General features: G+C 30.4%; 1 protein-coding gene across 1 annotated transcript; it reads left to right on the top strand.

The window, feature by feature from the left end:
* The first annotated feature begins 13,949 nt into the window (after nt 1-13,949).
* LOC123661863 lies at nt 13,950-18,026 on the top strand. Its single transcript, XM_045596801.1, has 5 exons — nt 13,950-14,211; nt 16,280-16,493; nt 17,328-17,474; nt 17,615-17,752; nt 17,948-18,026. Exons 1-5 carry the CDS (start codon nt 13,950-13,952, stop codon nt 18,024-18,026), a joined length of 840 nt encoding a protein of 279 aa, XP_045452757.1.
* Nucleotides 18,027-18,630: the final 604 nt, after the last annotated feature.

Genomic DNA, 18,630 nt, shown 5'->3' with positions numbered 1-18,630 from the left:
GTATTTTTATACAAAAATATTTCACGTAGAGATTATCTTTTGATGTTGCTTGTATAAAGATAAAGAATTCGCAGACGAAATCTAAATGTAGACTAATAGACTATACGAATTTTTCTTAAGTATTATATCGATAGTTAAAGGTGACAGTCACGTTCACCGAAAAAAATAGCCGATTTGACAAAGTTTTAATTTCCAGTTTAATTAATTACCAAATCAACTCCTTTTTTGTAACATCTTAGAAATCGAAATATCTATAGAAGTTTTAGGAAATGCAATTAATTTGAGACTTTCCAAGACAATGTAAAAAACTTTGAATGAAACATTGAATTTTTTAACCGATTCAAAAAAAGAGGAGGGGTATTTTTATGTTTGTTACATCAAAACTTTTTACAGTTCTTATTTTAATCGAAAGCTTAACTGGTACTTGTCAATGGTCTTATTTAAATTTGATCGAGATATGGCGAGTTCTTTTTGAGCTATCTCGAATAATTCGTATTTATTTGTCATTTTTTTTGTCTACTTACGTTTATTGGTAGTCTTAGTTAGTTTATATATATATATATATATATATACTAGTCTAGTATATATATTAGTTTATATATATATATATATATATATATATATACTAGCTGACCCGGCGAACTTCGTATCGCCTAACACAAACTTTATCGTATGGTATTAAAGTTCAAATTGACTTTTAAGTATTATCACAAATCTTTTGTATGGGAGTATAGAAGTGTTGTTTTTAGACTTTTTCAGGAAATTTTAATTTTTTTTTTTAGAATTTTTCCCTCCATTCTCGTACTTCAAGGAATATTTTAAAAAAAGAATTAGCGAAATCGGTCCAACCGTTCTCGAGTTTTGCGCTTAGCAACACATTCAGCGACTCATTTTTATATTATATATATATATATATATATATATATATATATATATATATCGTCAGGTCAGCTAAAACAATATACAAATATGTTACAGTGTTATTCACGAGAAACCACTTTGCTTATTTCAAACAAATATTACACTTGTTTGTATTCACAGAACGTCGTTGCTTTTCTTCAGAATATACAACAACACAATTTAATTGACTTATTTAAATAAGTTCCTTTCGTCCTGAATGGTGATAATAGTTAAGTAAAAGAGTTATTTTATTTTTATATTATTTTATTGCTCTCCACTTTTGTTTCATAAATTGTCATACATATCTACATAGATATTATTAGACTTATATAGATTAATAACAAAATAATAAGATATAAAATGGAAAATGATTAATGGAAATGAATACACATTATTTTTTTGCATAGAGAATTACATATATCAATGGCACTTTATACTTTAAATATATATTTTAATATTTTGAAGATAAAATTGAAAATGTGCTCATGAAGCGAAAGTCATATATAATAAAATGTTTTTTTTTTAGAATATTTACAGATTGATATATAAAACATTTTTTATTTTAAAATTGTTGTTAACTACTTCTAAATTGTTAATAAAACGGCTAATAATAATTAGGTTTGTGTTACCTCATAATATTTATACTAAACCGTAATTTTCTATGAGTAATCTGCAGATCACAAAGATTAGAATTTTTTTATTGCTTTTAACCCAATTGTTATGATTAGATAACAGATAGTGTAATATAAATTACAGCACGCTTTGTTATAGTTATGAACTTACGGTCTATAAATTCAAATAAAGCTTCTACTGTTCGATTTGCCGTGATCCGATCCGATCCAATCTTTGTACTTTGAAGATTATATTTTTAACTACCTGTGCCTGCGACTTCGTTTGCGTTTTGTGTATTTAAAGGTTGAACGTGATTCTTTAAATTGGCTTAACTTTTTTTAGGAACCGATTGACACGAAAAAAACCAAAATAATCGGATAAGCCATTTCTGAGATTAGCCTGCACAAACGCACAATCAAACAGACAAAAATTCTAACAATAATTGTTTTGGGTACTATTTGCGTTGATATATTAATTTTTATTATTGGTAATTTAGGTGCATTGGAAGTGCCTGGCGAAGGCACCTGTTTTAAGTTTTCCCTTTCATTATATAATACCACTGCACTTGAGAGCCTCTGAGAGCACCGAAAGAATATACAATCAGGTGTAATTGTCCACTAAAAAGGATTTATTCGAAACGTATTTCCATAAAATGCGCATTTATATTACAAGTTGCGACATAAATTTTCATTAGACTGTGTAATGTTTAATAGAAAAAAAAATGTTAAATTATTTGTTGGCAAAGTTATAAATCATATTTAGGAACGTGTCATCAGTAAATTTTTATTGTACGCTATCTTGTGCTGAATGTAATAAAAAATTTCACATTTCAAGTTGTCGTTCCCGAGCGGGTTTGCCCACAAGTAGGTACGCTACCGATTAAGCGAAGCAGGAAAAGGAGCACCGCTAACCCAGTGGCCAACTCGCAAGACGACGTCGAATGATTACTGCGCGCGGGCCTCCATTCCATACCGGTACCGCCGCCACGCCGCCCGCAACATAACTCATTACGAAAACTATGACCAATTAGACCCGATCTCTTGAAACCCAACGCGACTCTACGATGACGACTAACCCGTCACCCCAGGGTGCCGCGACACTCCATTGTTTCATAAAGAGGAAAGCGAAGGACGCCTCGTGCATCGCAATTAGCGAAGAGAGTTTCGGCGGCAAGTGAATACAAAGTCGTCAATACAGCTCCTCGACGTACAGACGACGCAAGGACTCGGGGGATAGCGTGTGTCAATTTTGAAACTGTCGATGCCAAGGGAAATTCGACTCGGATTACTTTAAGGAGGGCAAACTTCATAGTGTTTGTTATGCGAGAGCGTGCCCGAAAGTTAGCGAAATTTTGGCAACGAAACAACGAAACTGACGAGTGCAGTGCGGGACAGTAATCATTTGATACATTTTGTGATGATCGCCCGTCAGGGTCGTGTACAGTGATTAGTGCTCAAGACTTTAACCCTGTGTCCCGTGCTAATATTAAAATTAGTTTCTAAACTGGTAAGCTAAATGAACAAGTTATTTAAGCAGAATTCATTCATTTCTAGAAGCTAGGCCACTTGTTATCGTTGATAAAATACGGCCTAGATCGCTAGTGCCTAATTAAAAAGACAGCCTTTTATATTACGAGTTGCAATTCGTCGAAGTCACGGTAAGGTAAATAACTTGTTATGGTGACCTCAAGCAGTATGCCTTATAAATATATAGTCTAGTATATTATTCGTAATCGATTTATGATTGTTTTATTTTTATTTACTTTTGAAATTACAGGTTATTACTAAATGGGCTAAATGTAACTTATTTTATCTAGTGTGTTAGTGAGTGTACTTGAAATCTTGTTCGACGAAGCGACTGCGTTGTTGAAGATAATAAAGTTGCGATATCTTTAGGGTAAATTGCATTAATAATCATAACGGTTCATTACAACTGTCTGGACCGATTACAATAAAAAAATAGTTTAATCTCTTTTCTGGCGTAACTAATAAATACGTGTTCCGCTTTTGAGTCTTTTTTTTTTCAAACTGGCAAGAATTTTAATCTTCCGTTACTTTTTTCTATTACTTATTTTTAAATGTATTTGGGTCTTTAAATTATATTAAACAAATTCATCATTTGCATTAATACTTTTCAGTCTGTAATATTAAACTCGATTTTTTGCTCATTACTTTATTTAATAAAGCTTTTATAGAAATCTGTTTAAATACTTAAAATCCAAATAACGTTTTTTAAAGCGCGCTTATCTCAGGAGTTGTCTGACAAAATTTATATTAATTTTATTTGAGCTAGAAAACTTTGTTTTGGACGTTTTTAACCATAACGGTACAAAGAGTACATTTATTAATAATATACCTATTTCAATTCAAATTATAAGAGCCGACACGAAATTTTTATAAAGAGGAGGTTTCTAAATTTGATTGTATTTTTTTTTATGTTTGTTAATATTTATAATTTTTTACTGGTTATATCAATTGTGATGATTCTTTTTTTTATCAAAAGCTGTCGCTAGTTGGTGGTTCTATTAAAATTTGATCGAGATCTGATGAGTTAGAGTCCTTAATAATGCGTTTTTAATTGACTATTTTACCGTCCTATTACTTGTCGATGCAATTAAAGGCTGTTTTTTTTTTTTCGTTTGCGGAAAACATAATAATTTTATTGTGTTATTGTTCACTTGTAAACATACTGTACTTATATATTCATATTTTTTCACCGTGTAAGTAAATGTTTTGGTGTAAAATGAAGAATTAATAAATAAATAAAAATATTTTGGGATAAATGAAACGCATTATTGGCAAAAATTGAAAATAGCAGATAAAGTAAAATATAATAAATTATGTTTCCTTAGAAAAATGCTATTCTATTTTGTTAATAAAATGATTTTTTAGATAAAGTTAATTACGTATAAATTAAAGCAAATCGAATCGAATACAAGATTCAAATTTTTCAACTACATTTATAGTAGAACTCAGTAAGAATACCCGTAAAAATATTCTTATGTAATTAACATTATTTAGTACGAAATTGACGACCGCTGTCGTGTAATGATGCGTGTGCCGTGTCGGCGGCGCCTAAACACCGACGGTCACGGGTTCAATTCCCGCTCGGAGTGACTATTTGTGTTTTTACAAATATTTATCTAGTATTATCGGTCTGGCTGTTACTCCTTGTAGGGTTTCTCCATCGTGCCTCGGAGAGCACTAAGCTTAAGCTCACTTTAAGCTGTCGGTCCCGGTTGTTATCATGTACACCTGATAGCGATCGTTACTCATAGTAGGGAATATATCCGCCAACCCGCATTGGAGTAGCGTGGTGGATTAAGCTCTGATCCTTCTCCTACATGGGGAAAGAGGCCCGTGCCCAGCAGTAGGATGTTACAGGCTGAATGGAAACAGGCATAATATGAAATATATATCAGCTACTTAATATTTTTTAGTTTGTTTATGGAAGTATTATTTAAGTAATTAATAATCAATTAAAACGAACATAATACTATTGATTTCATAAGATTTGTATTCTAAATTTTAACATTATAATTTTTATCGATTTCTAATCAAAAAATGAAATCTCAATGAACACTTATTTTTCAACACATAAGTTAGAATTATTTATACTTGATTTAAAAACGAGTGACATCGCGAACAACAGCGTATGCATAATAAAATATATATGCAAAGTAATAAAAGGGACCGCAAGTGAAAACAATAACACATTTGGCAGACGAAATTGTTGGATTTACGTTTGTTCGTCTTCACAATGACCAATGTACTACTGTAAGTCTAGAATCTATTTAGGTCATTTGAAGCTGTTGTCATGTGGTATTTAAAATAAAATATTCTGATATATCGATCTTTATTTAGCTATATTTTTGTTTCTTTACTAACAAGAATTTAAATACTAAAATTAGTTTTATGATTTTTGGCATTATTGGAAGCCACTAAACCCAATTAATGAGAGCACTTTTAAGATATTTTGTAAAGTTCTTTCAGAAACTGTCAAGACAAATGATAATAATGTTTACGACGCATTACAAAATGATATCGTTATTATGATAACTTTTCTGAATCACAGTAACCATGATGTTGAACCAATGGTAGGTAGAATGTATATTATAAAATCGTGACAAAAAATATGGCAAAAAGGGTCATCGTAAAATTGCCGCCCATAGTAATATCATGTAGTTTTCATTATTACTCAAAAATAATATATATAATTTCGAGATCCCTTAAAAAATTAAATAATGACGTCACAGGTTTAAAAATTCTCGATTCGGTATTGACACTGTTTTAAAAGAATATATTACATACGATAACACTTCGCGTGTTATTCCTCTTATTCGCTTTTACACACATGCAGCCAAGTTTTTTTTACAAGTCGATTATTTTTTAATTAAATACCCAGTGAACACATCATTGTGTCTGTGATAATGTATCGTTTATATCACATATATCAATTTATTGTAAATATTATATTAATTAATATATTAATTAATTTTATTTTATTAACCGACTTCCAAAAAAGGAGGAGGTTCTCAATTCGACTGTATTTTTTTTTAATGTATGTTCAGAACTTTTGACCTTTCATCAGAACTTTTGACCGGGTGGACCGATTTCGACAATTTTTTTTTAATTGAAAGGTGGTGTGTGTCAATTGGTCCCATTTAAATTTATTTGAGATCTAACAACTACTTTTCGAGTTATATCTAATAATGCGTTTTTACTTGACGCTTTTTTCGTCGACCTACGTACTACCTATACCGTATAACTTTCTACTGGATGTACCGATTTTGGTACCATGATAAGGAAACCAGGATATGATGATGGGTTCCCAGAGAAATCGAGGGAAACTCTCGAAAATCTGCAATAACTTTTTACTGGGTTTACCGATTTTGATAATTTTTAATTTAATCGAAAGCTGATGTTTATCATGTGGTCACATTTAAATTTCATCGAGATCTGATAACTACTTTTTGACTAATCTTTGATAACGCGCAGTTACTTGACTATTTTTTCGTCGATCTACGTTGTATTACACGTCGATGTAATTGAAGTCGGTTTTTTTTTTGTTTGCGAGCAAACACAATTATGCTAGTTATCGCTCAGTTTTACCTGTGTTGTCATTTTATCTAACTGTTGCGCTAGATCGTTGCAGCGGTAACAGCAACGTCTTTTATGTTTTATAGCCTCTGTTACTCCTGATCATATATCTTTCTAATGGCGTAAGAATAATTTAATAATATCATCAAATGAATTCAAGATATAATTTATATGAAAATTTTTTTTACGGCAATTTAATTTTTTTTTTTTGTACGATAATTTATAATAGTTAAGTGGAGACTTTTGACCGAAATTTAGAACATTAGTATAGAAATCTGTAACAACGTATAATCTAACGACGCATATTTGAATGTTGTTGTTATTATGTTAATAACCATGTTACAAGCTAGCTTCACACTATAAATAAAGACATTCTGTAGTATATTTGGTATCAGCATTGCACCCGTGCGAAGCCGGGGCGGGTCGCTAGTTATTGTATAATTTTGTATATTGTAAGTATGAGAAAGTGAAAAAAAAAATAGAATACATAGGTATACCATAGTCAAGCATAATAAAACATCTAAGCTATTGAGCAGTGTCTACAAATTGCAACCTTATCGCTAAACAGTTATCTCTGTTAGACATGCTTGTTGCGGATGATACGAGTATGATGACCATAGATAAGTATTTGGGTATAAATAAAAGATTATTAGTGACCCACCCCTGCTTTGCATGGGTGCAATTCTGATACTAAATACTATCTACAGCAAAAGATACGTAGAAACCTCTGAAATTATCAGTGTGTTTTTCTACCATATTATGCATGTATTATACATATAAACCTTCCTCTTGCATCACTCTATCTTTTAAAAATTGCATCAAAATCCGTTGCGTAGTTTTAAAGATCTAAGCAACTAAGCATAAATAAGGACAGACACACGGGAAGCGACTTTGTTTTATACTATGTAGTGAAGAGGATTTAGGAATTTAACAATTTTAAGCTTTGACTATTAAAAACTATTTAAATGACAGACAATCGTAAATTTGATTGTATTTATATATTTTATTATGTAAATACATTCATTGCTTTTTAATAAAAGGAAATTTTGACTTTGAGAAGTCGGTAATATAGCATTAAAAGTTCTTTATCCTCTCTCAATTTAGTTTAATATTTGTAGAATAATAATTATTGTTTTAGATACATATACCACCATAAAAGTGTTTTAGCATAATTGAGCCTTTAAATTTAGTTAGCCCTAAAAATGTAGTATCACTTAGGAGAAGTATACAAATAGTTCTTAGCGTTAGAAGCCTTTTTTTACACCAACCTATCTAAATAAAAAAAAATAAAGATAAAGCATTGTCTACGATGCCACTATCACTTTTATCAGACAATTTTAAAGCATGAGATGTCAGACATCTACGATATATCCAGTACTTAAAAAAATTATTATTTGTAAAACAAACACTTCATTTTCTAACGATAAATTTAAACATTATGTGGTATTAATTGAAACTTATTTTAAGTAAACCTACTTAACTACTTTTCCCAATACCAAAAAAAGTCTCAGGAAACCGGGATGGACATCTCTTAAACACGCAATCCCGGGAACAGAGAAATTGTTACTGATAAGTGTAATATATACCCTTCCTTTCACATGAATTTATCGTAGAGTTATATCGATATTGTTTACACCACTACATACATCTGAAGAGCAGATTCTCTAATGTGGTTATTATGTATTAGAATATTTAATATAATGTTATATGTTATTATATATGTATATTACACACTGATTACGAACTAGTTATCGCTATAAAAACTCGTCAGAACGTAGGTACGTAGATGTACAAGAAATGTCAAGCGCTACGACTGGTTTTTTAAATGATGACAGCTCTATCTTAGACTAAAATATTATTTAGGAATCTTAGACAAAACGTTCAAGACAACACCTTCTTTTCTGTCTTCTTTTTCATTTACATATTATTAATATTATTTTTAGAGCTATTCTTTTTAATATTTTTAGGTTTCGTTTTACTTTCGGTAATATTTGGGTTTAGTATTATTATTATTATCGATTTAAGAATCAAAACTCTAATTAACAATATTAAAGATTATAATTAATGATACATAATACATTTACAGGCCTCAGCCTCTTTAGTCTGACGAAGAAATATTTTGCGACAGACATGTGAACAATACTTTTGAACAGAACAATTAAGCAATAAAATGATCTGTATGAGATTAATGTTTAATATGGTCCATAAGTTTCGCCTATTATTCACATACATTATTCATAAGTCAAAGAAATAGTTTTAGGAACTACTACATAGCAATTAGTAGTTACAAGAGTAATTGTTGAAAACTTGAAACAGCTTCAAAAGAATCGATGACATCATAACTTAGATCAGTTAAATTTTAAAAACTTTTATAACAAGTATTTCCCTGTTTTTTAATTACAATTAATTGTGTTTTCTGGCAAACGAAAAAACCGACTTCGATTATATCGACAAGTAATACAACGTAGGTAGACGAAAAAATAGTCAAGTAAATACGCGTTATCAAAGATTACTTAAAGGTTATTATAAAGTTATGCGGATTTTCGAGTGTTTCCCTCAATTTCTATGGGATCTCGTAAATCGATCCTGGTTTCCTTATCATGGTACCACACTTAGGATATCTCCTTTCCAACAAAATAAGAATTATCAAAATCGGTTCATAAACGAAGTTATCCCCGAACATACATTAAATATATATACGGTGGAATTGAGTAACCTTCTCCTTTTTTTAAGTCGGTTGAAAATAAATTTAACCGTATTCTTACTACATCTATTAGTCAGTTCATTTAAGCTTGAAAAGTTCTTATAAGCTGACCTAACGGATATATGTACAATCTAACGAATTCTTCCTATTTTTTTTAACTGCGATTCAAAAATTGCATTCAATCTATTTTTTAATGTAGAGATAGTGTTTTTGATTTATTTATTTCCTAAAACTTTGTTTTGACGATGACTAATTAATTAATTTCATATTTCAAATACTTTTGGTGCATTTTCAATTGTAACTTTTTACCTCAATTTTATGATTGAGAGAGATCCTGGATTTTTTATATCAAAACACTACGAGATATCATACAAATTATCATATTTTATTGATCACTTTAAATTGAAATTAAATTATAAACACACATTATATATATATATATATATATATATATATATATATATATATATATATATATATATATATTACAAACATAAAACACGTAAATCAATTCTGAAAACAGGAAGAGCTCTTGTTTCTGAACAGCGAAAGCAGTACCTACACGGATTGAATACGAAATAATTCGTGATTACACTCCAAAATATCGATACTTCATCGATTTTCTATCTCGATAACGTATTTATATGTATGTATGAATGACGTCGAGAATTACAAGTAGGTTTACAACACGGATAAGGGTGTCAATTAGAAATTTTCCAACGCCTTTTACGGTTTCAATCAATATAACTATTTATATGTATTTAACCTTTGAATGCGCTGAAAAGGTTAATCGATAAAAATAATATACATTACGACATTTGGTCAATAATTAAATATTTGTAATTTAAAGAAATAAAAACAGAAGTTGAAACAGAACATATCAGTAACACACTTATATTAAAACATACGCAGCAGTAAAATCCGTGTAGGAAAATAATGTATTGGTTTTTACTAAGACAGTTGACTTATATCAGTTTCCTCTAGAATAAGGCCAAGAGCGTAAAAGCGAATAAATTTTACAAGAAATTTTCCGAACACACACGTACTGACACTAACGTTTGACACACACCTACTTTTCCGTCGTGTTAATTATACTTCGAATAGTTAAGCGTCAATTTCATGGTCGTTTTTACAATTGTTTTTCGGGAACAATGCACAAAAACAATAACGGTTCTTGGGAAAGTCGTACTTTGTCTTACAGGGATCATTGTCATTAAAATATATTTGCATCGAAATATACATATGAGCGGGTAACTAACAATATAATATTAAAATTTTACAGCTTCGTAGCTTGAGTATTGGTCTCATGTAAGAATAGAAATAGCTATAAAATAGGAAAATAGTATATTCAACATAAATTTAATAATAAATCTTCCGTACTGGAATTGGCTTTGAAATTTTATCAACTAATAATTATGAACTGTTATTAAAATGTCTTGTTTCTATTCATCTTACCGAAGCTATTCTAGTTTAAAAATTATTTTTATCTCAAGTTATTTAGGATTCATCAATTTTCACTGTGTCTAAAAACTAGATATTTCGAATTAGACCACTGATCTTAATTAATGTATCTAATTATATTTAATAGATAGCGCTTTAAAATATCAATAGACTAAACAACCTTTAAACGTCGATAAAATAATCATTTACCTAAAAAACAGAGCCTGATTTATTTTGTTTATTTGTATACTAATATCATAAATTTAAGCGTTTCGATAGGCTTTTTAGTATTATTATCTGTTTTAATTGTTTAATTAATATACAGTCAGTGCATGCACGAAAATTATACGTAAGTTCAATTAACTGATTCAAAATTATATCATAACCATTACCGCAAATCTCCGACGACTATATGTTATAACCGACATCAAGCATCTGAAATTTATTGTCGATTGTTCAGAACTGGTTTGTGACCTGCCAATCTCAAGTGGTATATTATGCGGGTACAGGCAATCTCGTTGACCTGTAACACATATAAGTTGGTCAACAGGTTTAATCCTTGCCGTCCTCACCGGCATTCCTTGTAACTTCACTTGTTGCAATTTTTATGATGCGAGAAAGTAAATTATGGCTCGCTTCACAACCGTGAAGATGGTCATTGACACTTGTATTTTGCGCGTTAATATATTAAGGTCGCCAGCCCAATTTTACTTAATAGATTCGTGTTTAATATTTTATTTTCTTTTTAAATTAGCCTAATGGCACATTCGAAGAAGTCTAAACACATTTAATGTGTAATAATATTGAAAGTTTGATTATTTATTGATCCAGAATCTAACATCAACGATCGTTATATTGAAACTGATAATTTAAACATTATTATCTCAATAGTTTTGAAAAGTTTTTATACGATTTAATGCAGTACACTATCATTTGTATATTCTATATGATAAGTTTTGATAAACTCATTAGTACACGGTGCTATAATTTCGTAATAAAAAGGAGGAACGTTCTGATAGATAGATAAATGGCCACTGACTATTATCTTTATTGTAAAGTATGCCATGATTTCTAAATTTTGTGACGCATTTATGTTTTCTCTACAAAATTTTATATTAAAGTTAACATTCGATTTTGCAGGTATCGAAACGATTCTAGGTGTAATTTGAAAAATCTTGTTTGTTTTGCTCGTCGTTTTAATTGTTATTGAGACGGGATGGACTTTGTGTGTATTCATGATCGTAAAATGATCTTTACAGTGTCCAAATACTACAGGGGATTCTATCAAATTTAAGATATTTGGATATATTACGATAGGATGTGGTAAAACTTCAACAAAAACTTTGATAGTCTTGACAAAAACATTATCATCCGAATCACAAAATGTTAAGTCATAATAGCACTGGTGATAGCCGATATGCTCCGCTTTAGTGAAGTAGACGAGAACTAGTCTTTTAGATTTAGGTCTTAATCGCAAAAATGCATTTTTAAAGATAAATGGTTCAAAAACAATATTTAAAATATCGTTCAGCACAAGTGTTACTACATTGGACGAATTTAATGCCTCATTTTCGATATTTATAATATCCAATGTATCCATTTCAGTTATTTTGGGAGACAATAATGTCCTATCATGTACCTCTATTTCATCATCATTAGTTTTTTGTATCAAACTTTCTGTGTTAGGAGTGATAACTTCGAGTGAATCAAAACTTCGTGTGTCTACTGATTCGTTTATAAAATTCACGTCCTTTTTTCGTATATACAAATCGTATGCTGTATTGTCACACACTTGAATTTGGACAATTCCTTTAGGATATCCACATTTAGCATTTACTTGCCATGAATATACTTGGGGAATGTTTACAGTCTCTGTGACTACTACGGCATTATATTTCTCAACTTGTCCTTCGATTGGAAGACATAGTATTTCTTCGGTTATTTTACTACGTATTTTAAAATATATTAGTGATGAAATATCCTTGACATTAATTTTATAATGAGGAGTGAAAATAAATTTGTAATTTTTTGATAAACCTGGATTCAATTTAACGGGTACAAGAGGAAATAATTTGAATGATTTAAAATAGGACGTGTCTGACATTTTTTTCAGCCGTATATGTACGTACTCGGTACTCGTATTTAATACAGCAAACTTAAGCACTTGTTCTGTCCTTGTATTGCTAGTAATTATTAATTTGGCCGGAAAACATTGGACTAGTTTCGTCTGTTTTGACAAAATTCCCTCGACTGCTTCAGATTTAAAATCATTTCCATCATTTTTACTTTCTTTATTATTTAGAATTATTTCACTAGATCTAATGGATGATAAAAGCTTATGCGGATTCGTGCATATAACAGGTGGAAGATATTGAGGATTATTTAGGTACGAATCTAGCTCTATGTCTTGTTTCAAAATCTGATCTTTCGACTGTACTATTTCAGAATTAGGATGAGCATTTGATTCTATATAGTTTTCTCCACTCAATATTACGTTATCAACGCTAACATTATGTAAAGACATAAATGAATACTCTGATTTTGGAAGTGTATTTTGTTGTATTACGTTAATTTTTTCTTCTTTACGTAATTTAGATGTTCTTGAAAGTTTATTAGTTAATACAAACGGAGAGATTCTATAGCTTTGTACATAAAGCTTTTCAATTATCTGATATTTACGATTTTTTGCATTTATAAGTTTCTTTTTACAATCTAGTTTAACTGCGTTTATTTTTTCAATAATGTTTCTCCATTGTGTCAACGATTTGAAATTGATACCGTATTGTTTTTCTAATTCCTTGATATCTTCTTCAATGTCCTTGTTGCAGTCATATCTGCCTCTTATTCTCAAGGTTTTGTTTTGCATTTTAATCATTTACTAAGTTTCTTTTATAAGGTGTACTAAATATCAGAAATAAGTAAAATATTTCAAATAAAAAACAAAGCGTGTTTATTTACGTATTTGAAGTGTTAAAAATAATGACATTATTCGGTTTTGAAAATGTGTTTTATATTTTTTCCTTTAAAATTATGATTTATAGAAATAAAAAACCTTTTTAGCAAGTATTTATTAAAATTTTAATACAGGACGTATTAAAATTTCGATAAATTTACTAAGGATGCCCTTTTTTTCATGTATTGTTCTAACAGATAAACAATTTAAATTATCTTTTTAATATTTGAACAGGTTGGCAATGGAGAGAATTCCTCGCGTATTGATTAGTATAGCACTTGCTGCACTCTTGCCGATGGCGTCACTCGAAAGTAGGGAAGAGGTAACAAAAGAGAATATTCCACACTCTCGTCAAAAGAGGATACTTTGGATTACTAACGATGGGAGGCTGGCACTTCCGCCAGGAACAACAATGGCCATAACGCCTTCGATATCGATGCCATTTGTCAGACATCCGCCCAAAGGATTTCTTTCTAATGTGACAGTCAGTTTTCCATTCACAAGTAAGTATCTTTATATTTTTCAAATTATTTAAATTACAGAATATAATAATTACAATATATTTGCAATATATTAGGCAGCTTTACAGTATAGTATCGACAAATAAAACCTTATTCTGATGCCAATATTCTTTATAACTATGTTCAATCAATTTTGCTGTATATTTCATTGTGTTATATTAATTTTTATAGGAGAGTTTTTTACATTTTATATAAATTTTAACTGTAAAAAAAATCTAATTGCTTTGTAATAAAGCATAGGTACAAAAATACCTTAAACACACATAAAAAACACATAAAAAAACCTAACCAAAATTATTTAAGAAACATTTTCGCATGAAAGTAATTAAACATTGTCTAAGCAATTTGCTTTGATTGTATTATGGTGCAATTAAAATTTATCAGCGACAATTTTACAGGTACAATAATGTATCAGCTGGAGTGCAAAAGTCAGTATTTTAAATTATAAAATGTTGCAGTAGATGTTGAAAAGTAGAAAAAATAGTTTTAACATTAGGTAGTTTAATATTTAGTATTATTTTAAAAATGGAATACTCATTAACGTTAACAAGTAGTTAAATCATACATTATTCAGCTTAACTATAGACTGGTAGTTCTACTCATGTGTTCCTATGTAAGGAATTTACTTCTTTGAAAAATATCTTGCCTATGTTTTGTGGTATTGAATTTCGCACTATTTTTACAATGTACTTAATAAGGTTACAAGATTATAAATTAAGATAGATATTGAAGTAAAGAGAACTTTTTAAGAATCGTTGTGATTTGGAACTCGATAAAATGAAAATGTGTCACGATAAAGAAACCCAAACATGTTTAAGACAGAATGAGATAAATACATCACTGCTCAAAACGCATAAGTGACACTTTGTGCCTGGCGCTTACGATGTTTTTCACGAGACCGTTATCATCTTCAATAGAAGAAATCGCAACAGCCTCCTTCCTAGGACATTTCATAAGTTTAACTTCTGAAGTGTGTGATTTGCAAATACACACTTTTTTAAGAGTGTTTTTTACACTATTTTACTTTTTTGGAATTTCCCTATTTTGAAAAACATTTAATTACGAAAGTTAAAATTTTAAAATGAGAAAAAATTGAAAGTATTGACTATAGTTACAAAAAAAAGGTAAAAATCGGATCGCATTTGGATAATATTACTCTTAATGTGTGCCACTCTCATTATTACATAATTATATCCAGATTTATTTAATCCAGATTTCCTAACCAGATTTATTTATTTATTATCAAGTACATTATTTTTATTTTAATATAGCTTCTATTAGTTAAAATAGTTGTGATTCAAAAATATAGTATGTAGATTGTATAAGTAGTTACTAGTTTTTTAGTTTATAGTAGCGGTACAGTTACACTACGTGCCATTACTACGAATAGACATTATTCAATCATTACTAAATGATGTTCCTTGAACTTTATATCTTGAGTAAATTAGCGTTTTACATTTCTGTGGTGTCGTAAAACCACGAGTCGAAGAGTTGCTAATATTATAGCAGTAAATAAAATTTTGTAATTATATTCCCAGGATTATTATGAATTGATAAATCTATAGTGAGGCTGTCAAATTTTGTGACTAAACTGTTGATCAATTTTCATCTAATAAAAAAAAAAACTTAAAACCACGAATAAATACCTCTTTTTACACAACTATGTCGGTAAACAAGTTTACGGCTCACTTGATGGTAAGCGTTTACTGTAGCCTATAGTTGCCTGCAACACCAAAAGCATCCCAAGCGCATTTCCAACCCTACCCGCAATTACCCCCAGGAGCCCCGGTCACCTTACTCACCACAGAAACACAACACTGCTTGAAAGCATTATTATCTACTGTAAGGTCGAGTACACTATCGGTTCTTCCCCAGGCGGCCTGCTCCAGATTTTGAGCAGGATATTTCCTGCTGTGCCCTCCCTACCTGAGTTTCAAACATTTTTTTCTTAGGTTATAATAATAAAAATTAATATAGCTCTTAAGAATCAGAGCAGCTCTTCGACCAAATATATATAAGAAAGTAGTCTAAAATTAATTTATTTTTGCAGTTGATTTCGATAAGCTTGGTCTAACTGATAACGAAAACCCATACGGTGATTTGCCACCGATTTTCGCAAGATCTATGGGTAGTGCGGCCGCATCCGTGATGGCGAACTATGTGGGACAATATCTGGATACGAGGAGAGGGAAAAGGTCAACACGAGAAGCGATACCGCCGGAGGCAGAGCAACATATACTTGATAGGTTCCACGGAGGAGAGAGGTATTACATTTGAAGGATACTTAAATACATAATGTTATTATAAGTATTCTGTATTAAACTATTTACACAACAGTAAATAGTACAGTGAAAGTGAATTAGCGTTAAAACTAAATAAGTTTTTAAGCTTTTATGATCACTATCAACACTTACTTGAACGGGCTAACCACGATTGTCATTTTGAAACTTCCGATATTTTGGTAACGTTGCAGGCGCCATGGTCACGGGCGACGATAAGTCTTTGTAAAAGTATCATAAGACATCACGTGTGATGAACAAGTAAAATAGTCGTAAGACCTCACACATGACATACAAGTCACCTACAGGATAACGTGACGATACAATCGACTCACTTTCACTTGTATAAAAATAAGTCAAGAATGTGACGCGCAACATAGCGCTGAGGAAATAGGAAACCATTTAATATTTCATTCACGCCTTTGGAAACGTTGTGTAATGTTTTTTTTTAAACATTAATGTACGATACGTGAAATTTAAATGGTGTTACATCGTATTACGTTTGTAGTAAACGAGCCTTTAGAAAACGTTTGGATTTAAAATTTTCTTATATTATTAACTGAAGTTGAATGAGGTGATTTTTCTATGACAAACATTGGATAGGTATTATTCTTAAAAAATAAGTCGGATAATTTATTCTGTATGTAAAAGAAGTTTCAACCTTAGGTATAGATAGATATATAACATAGATATATAACACTAAAATAAAAATCACAATGTTATAATTATATGAAATAAGTTGCTTAGGTTAAACGTGATTCAGTATACAAGTATTAGTAAAATGGACATATTATAAAAAAAATTGTTTATTCTCAACAGGGCTCTGTTATACGGAATCGCTGAAGACCTTTTAGCTAATTTTGGTTTAGATGGTAAAGAATGCCTTTTGAGAGCTATTTGCGAAATAAATGCGCATCCGCTTAAAAATTTTGGTTTTATTGGTGAAGTAATGAAACTATTCTTTAGGTAAGTAGCAAATGTAGAATTTAAAAATTCAAAATAAACTAATAAGAGTAACATAACTAAACTATACATATATCCAAAGACATGTCATAAAAATGTTGATTTTTAATTTTTTTTTATCTGAATGATTTTAAACATTTTAGTCCCAGTAAGTCTCCATACGCGAATCTTTTGAGTGAGTACGTTGAGGCGCAACGCGCTGGAGAGTCGGGAGGAGAGTGCTGGCCATACTACAGACTCTGTCCAAAAAGTATTTTCCAACCGTCTTCTAACAAATATGCGTAAGTGACAGTCTATAACTCTATAAATACATCAGATTAAAAATTATGTATTCTACTTTGTTTTTGTAAAAATTGTACGAGAAAGTACAAAATACAGATAACGTATTTTAAAAGTCAAAATAGATCCTAAAAAGAAGGAAAAAAAAACTAACTGTATGTGTCTAATTTGTATCACTTTTATTTCATTAATTGCAGAAAAGACGCAGAAACTTTACACAGGCGGCAGGAACAAGAAAGCATTGATAACAACGAGATGGAATTCAGAGCTATGTAAACATCGACAGCACAGGCTCTCAGCCATATATCCCAAAATCCAAATGTAGTAGTAGTTTTCAACCAAAGTTGATTGAAATTTAGTCTTTTCTAATATTAAAACAACTCATTAAGAACCCCTGTAGGTAACCCATTTTCTACCAAATGCTATAAACTTAATTTGAATAATTATAGTACTGTTTTTTATTAGGTATCATCTTCACAATACCACAGGCAACGTAGTTGCGCAAAATAAATAATTTAATGAAACACGACTATCTTCTAACTTAATTGTTGAAATATACGGCATTTGTGTAATAAAGTTTGATACAGCACTCCTCAGTGCTCAAATGCGAAATTTGCAATAACAGTCGCGCGACTAAATTATCGGTCAGTAGAAAGAAAGTGTTACCTGCTGAGGATCTTAATAAATTTGTAAGAGTGTGATATGAATACAATCGTTTTTCAATTGTTTTTCATCGTACCCTTCATTTATCTATTTTAAGTGATACTAATATTAAATTATTAAAATCAATCCCTACATGCTTATTGATACATTCTTAGTTTTTTCGAACAATAAACAACAAATAAATAAAAAGGCATTAAAAATTTTAGTCACCCACTTT

The sequence above is a fragment of the Melitaea cinxia genome, chromosome 17, assembly GCF_905220565.1.
Source record: "Melitaea cinxia chromosome 17, ilMelCinx1.1, whole genome shotgun sequence".
Taxonomy (NCBI): Eukaryota; Metazoa; Arthropoda; class Insecta; order Lepidoptera; family Nymphalidae; genus Melitaea; species Melitaea cinxia.
This window is presented reverse-complemented; position numbering and strand designations above follow the sequence as displayed.

Bases quoted from the DNA above. Each gene is read 5' to 3' on its own strand.
- LOC123661863 (XM_045596801.1), top strand. From the start codon at position 13,950: ATGGAGAGAATTCCTCGCGTATTGATTAGTATAGCACTTGCTGCACTC. The intron at 17,475-17,614 runs GTAAGTAGCAAA...TAAACATTTTAG, and splicing joins GTAATGAAACTATTCTTTAG to TCCCAGTAAGTCTCCATACG. The intron at 17,753-17,947 runs GTAAGTGACAGT...CATTAATTGCAG, and splicing joins CCGTCTTCTAACAAATATGC to AAAAGACGCAGAAACTTTAC.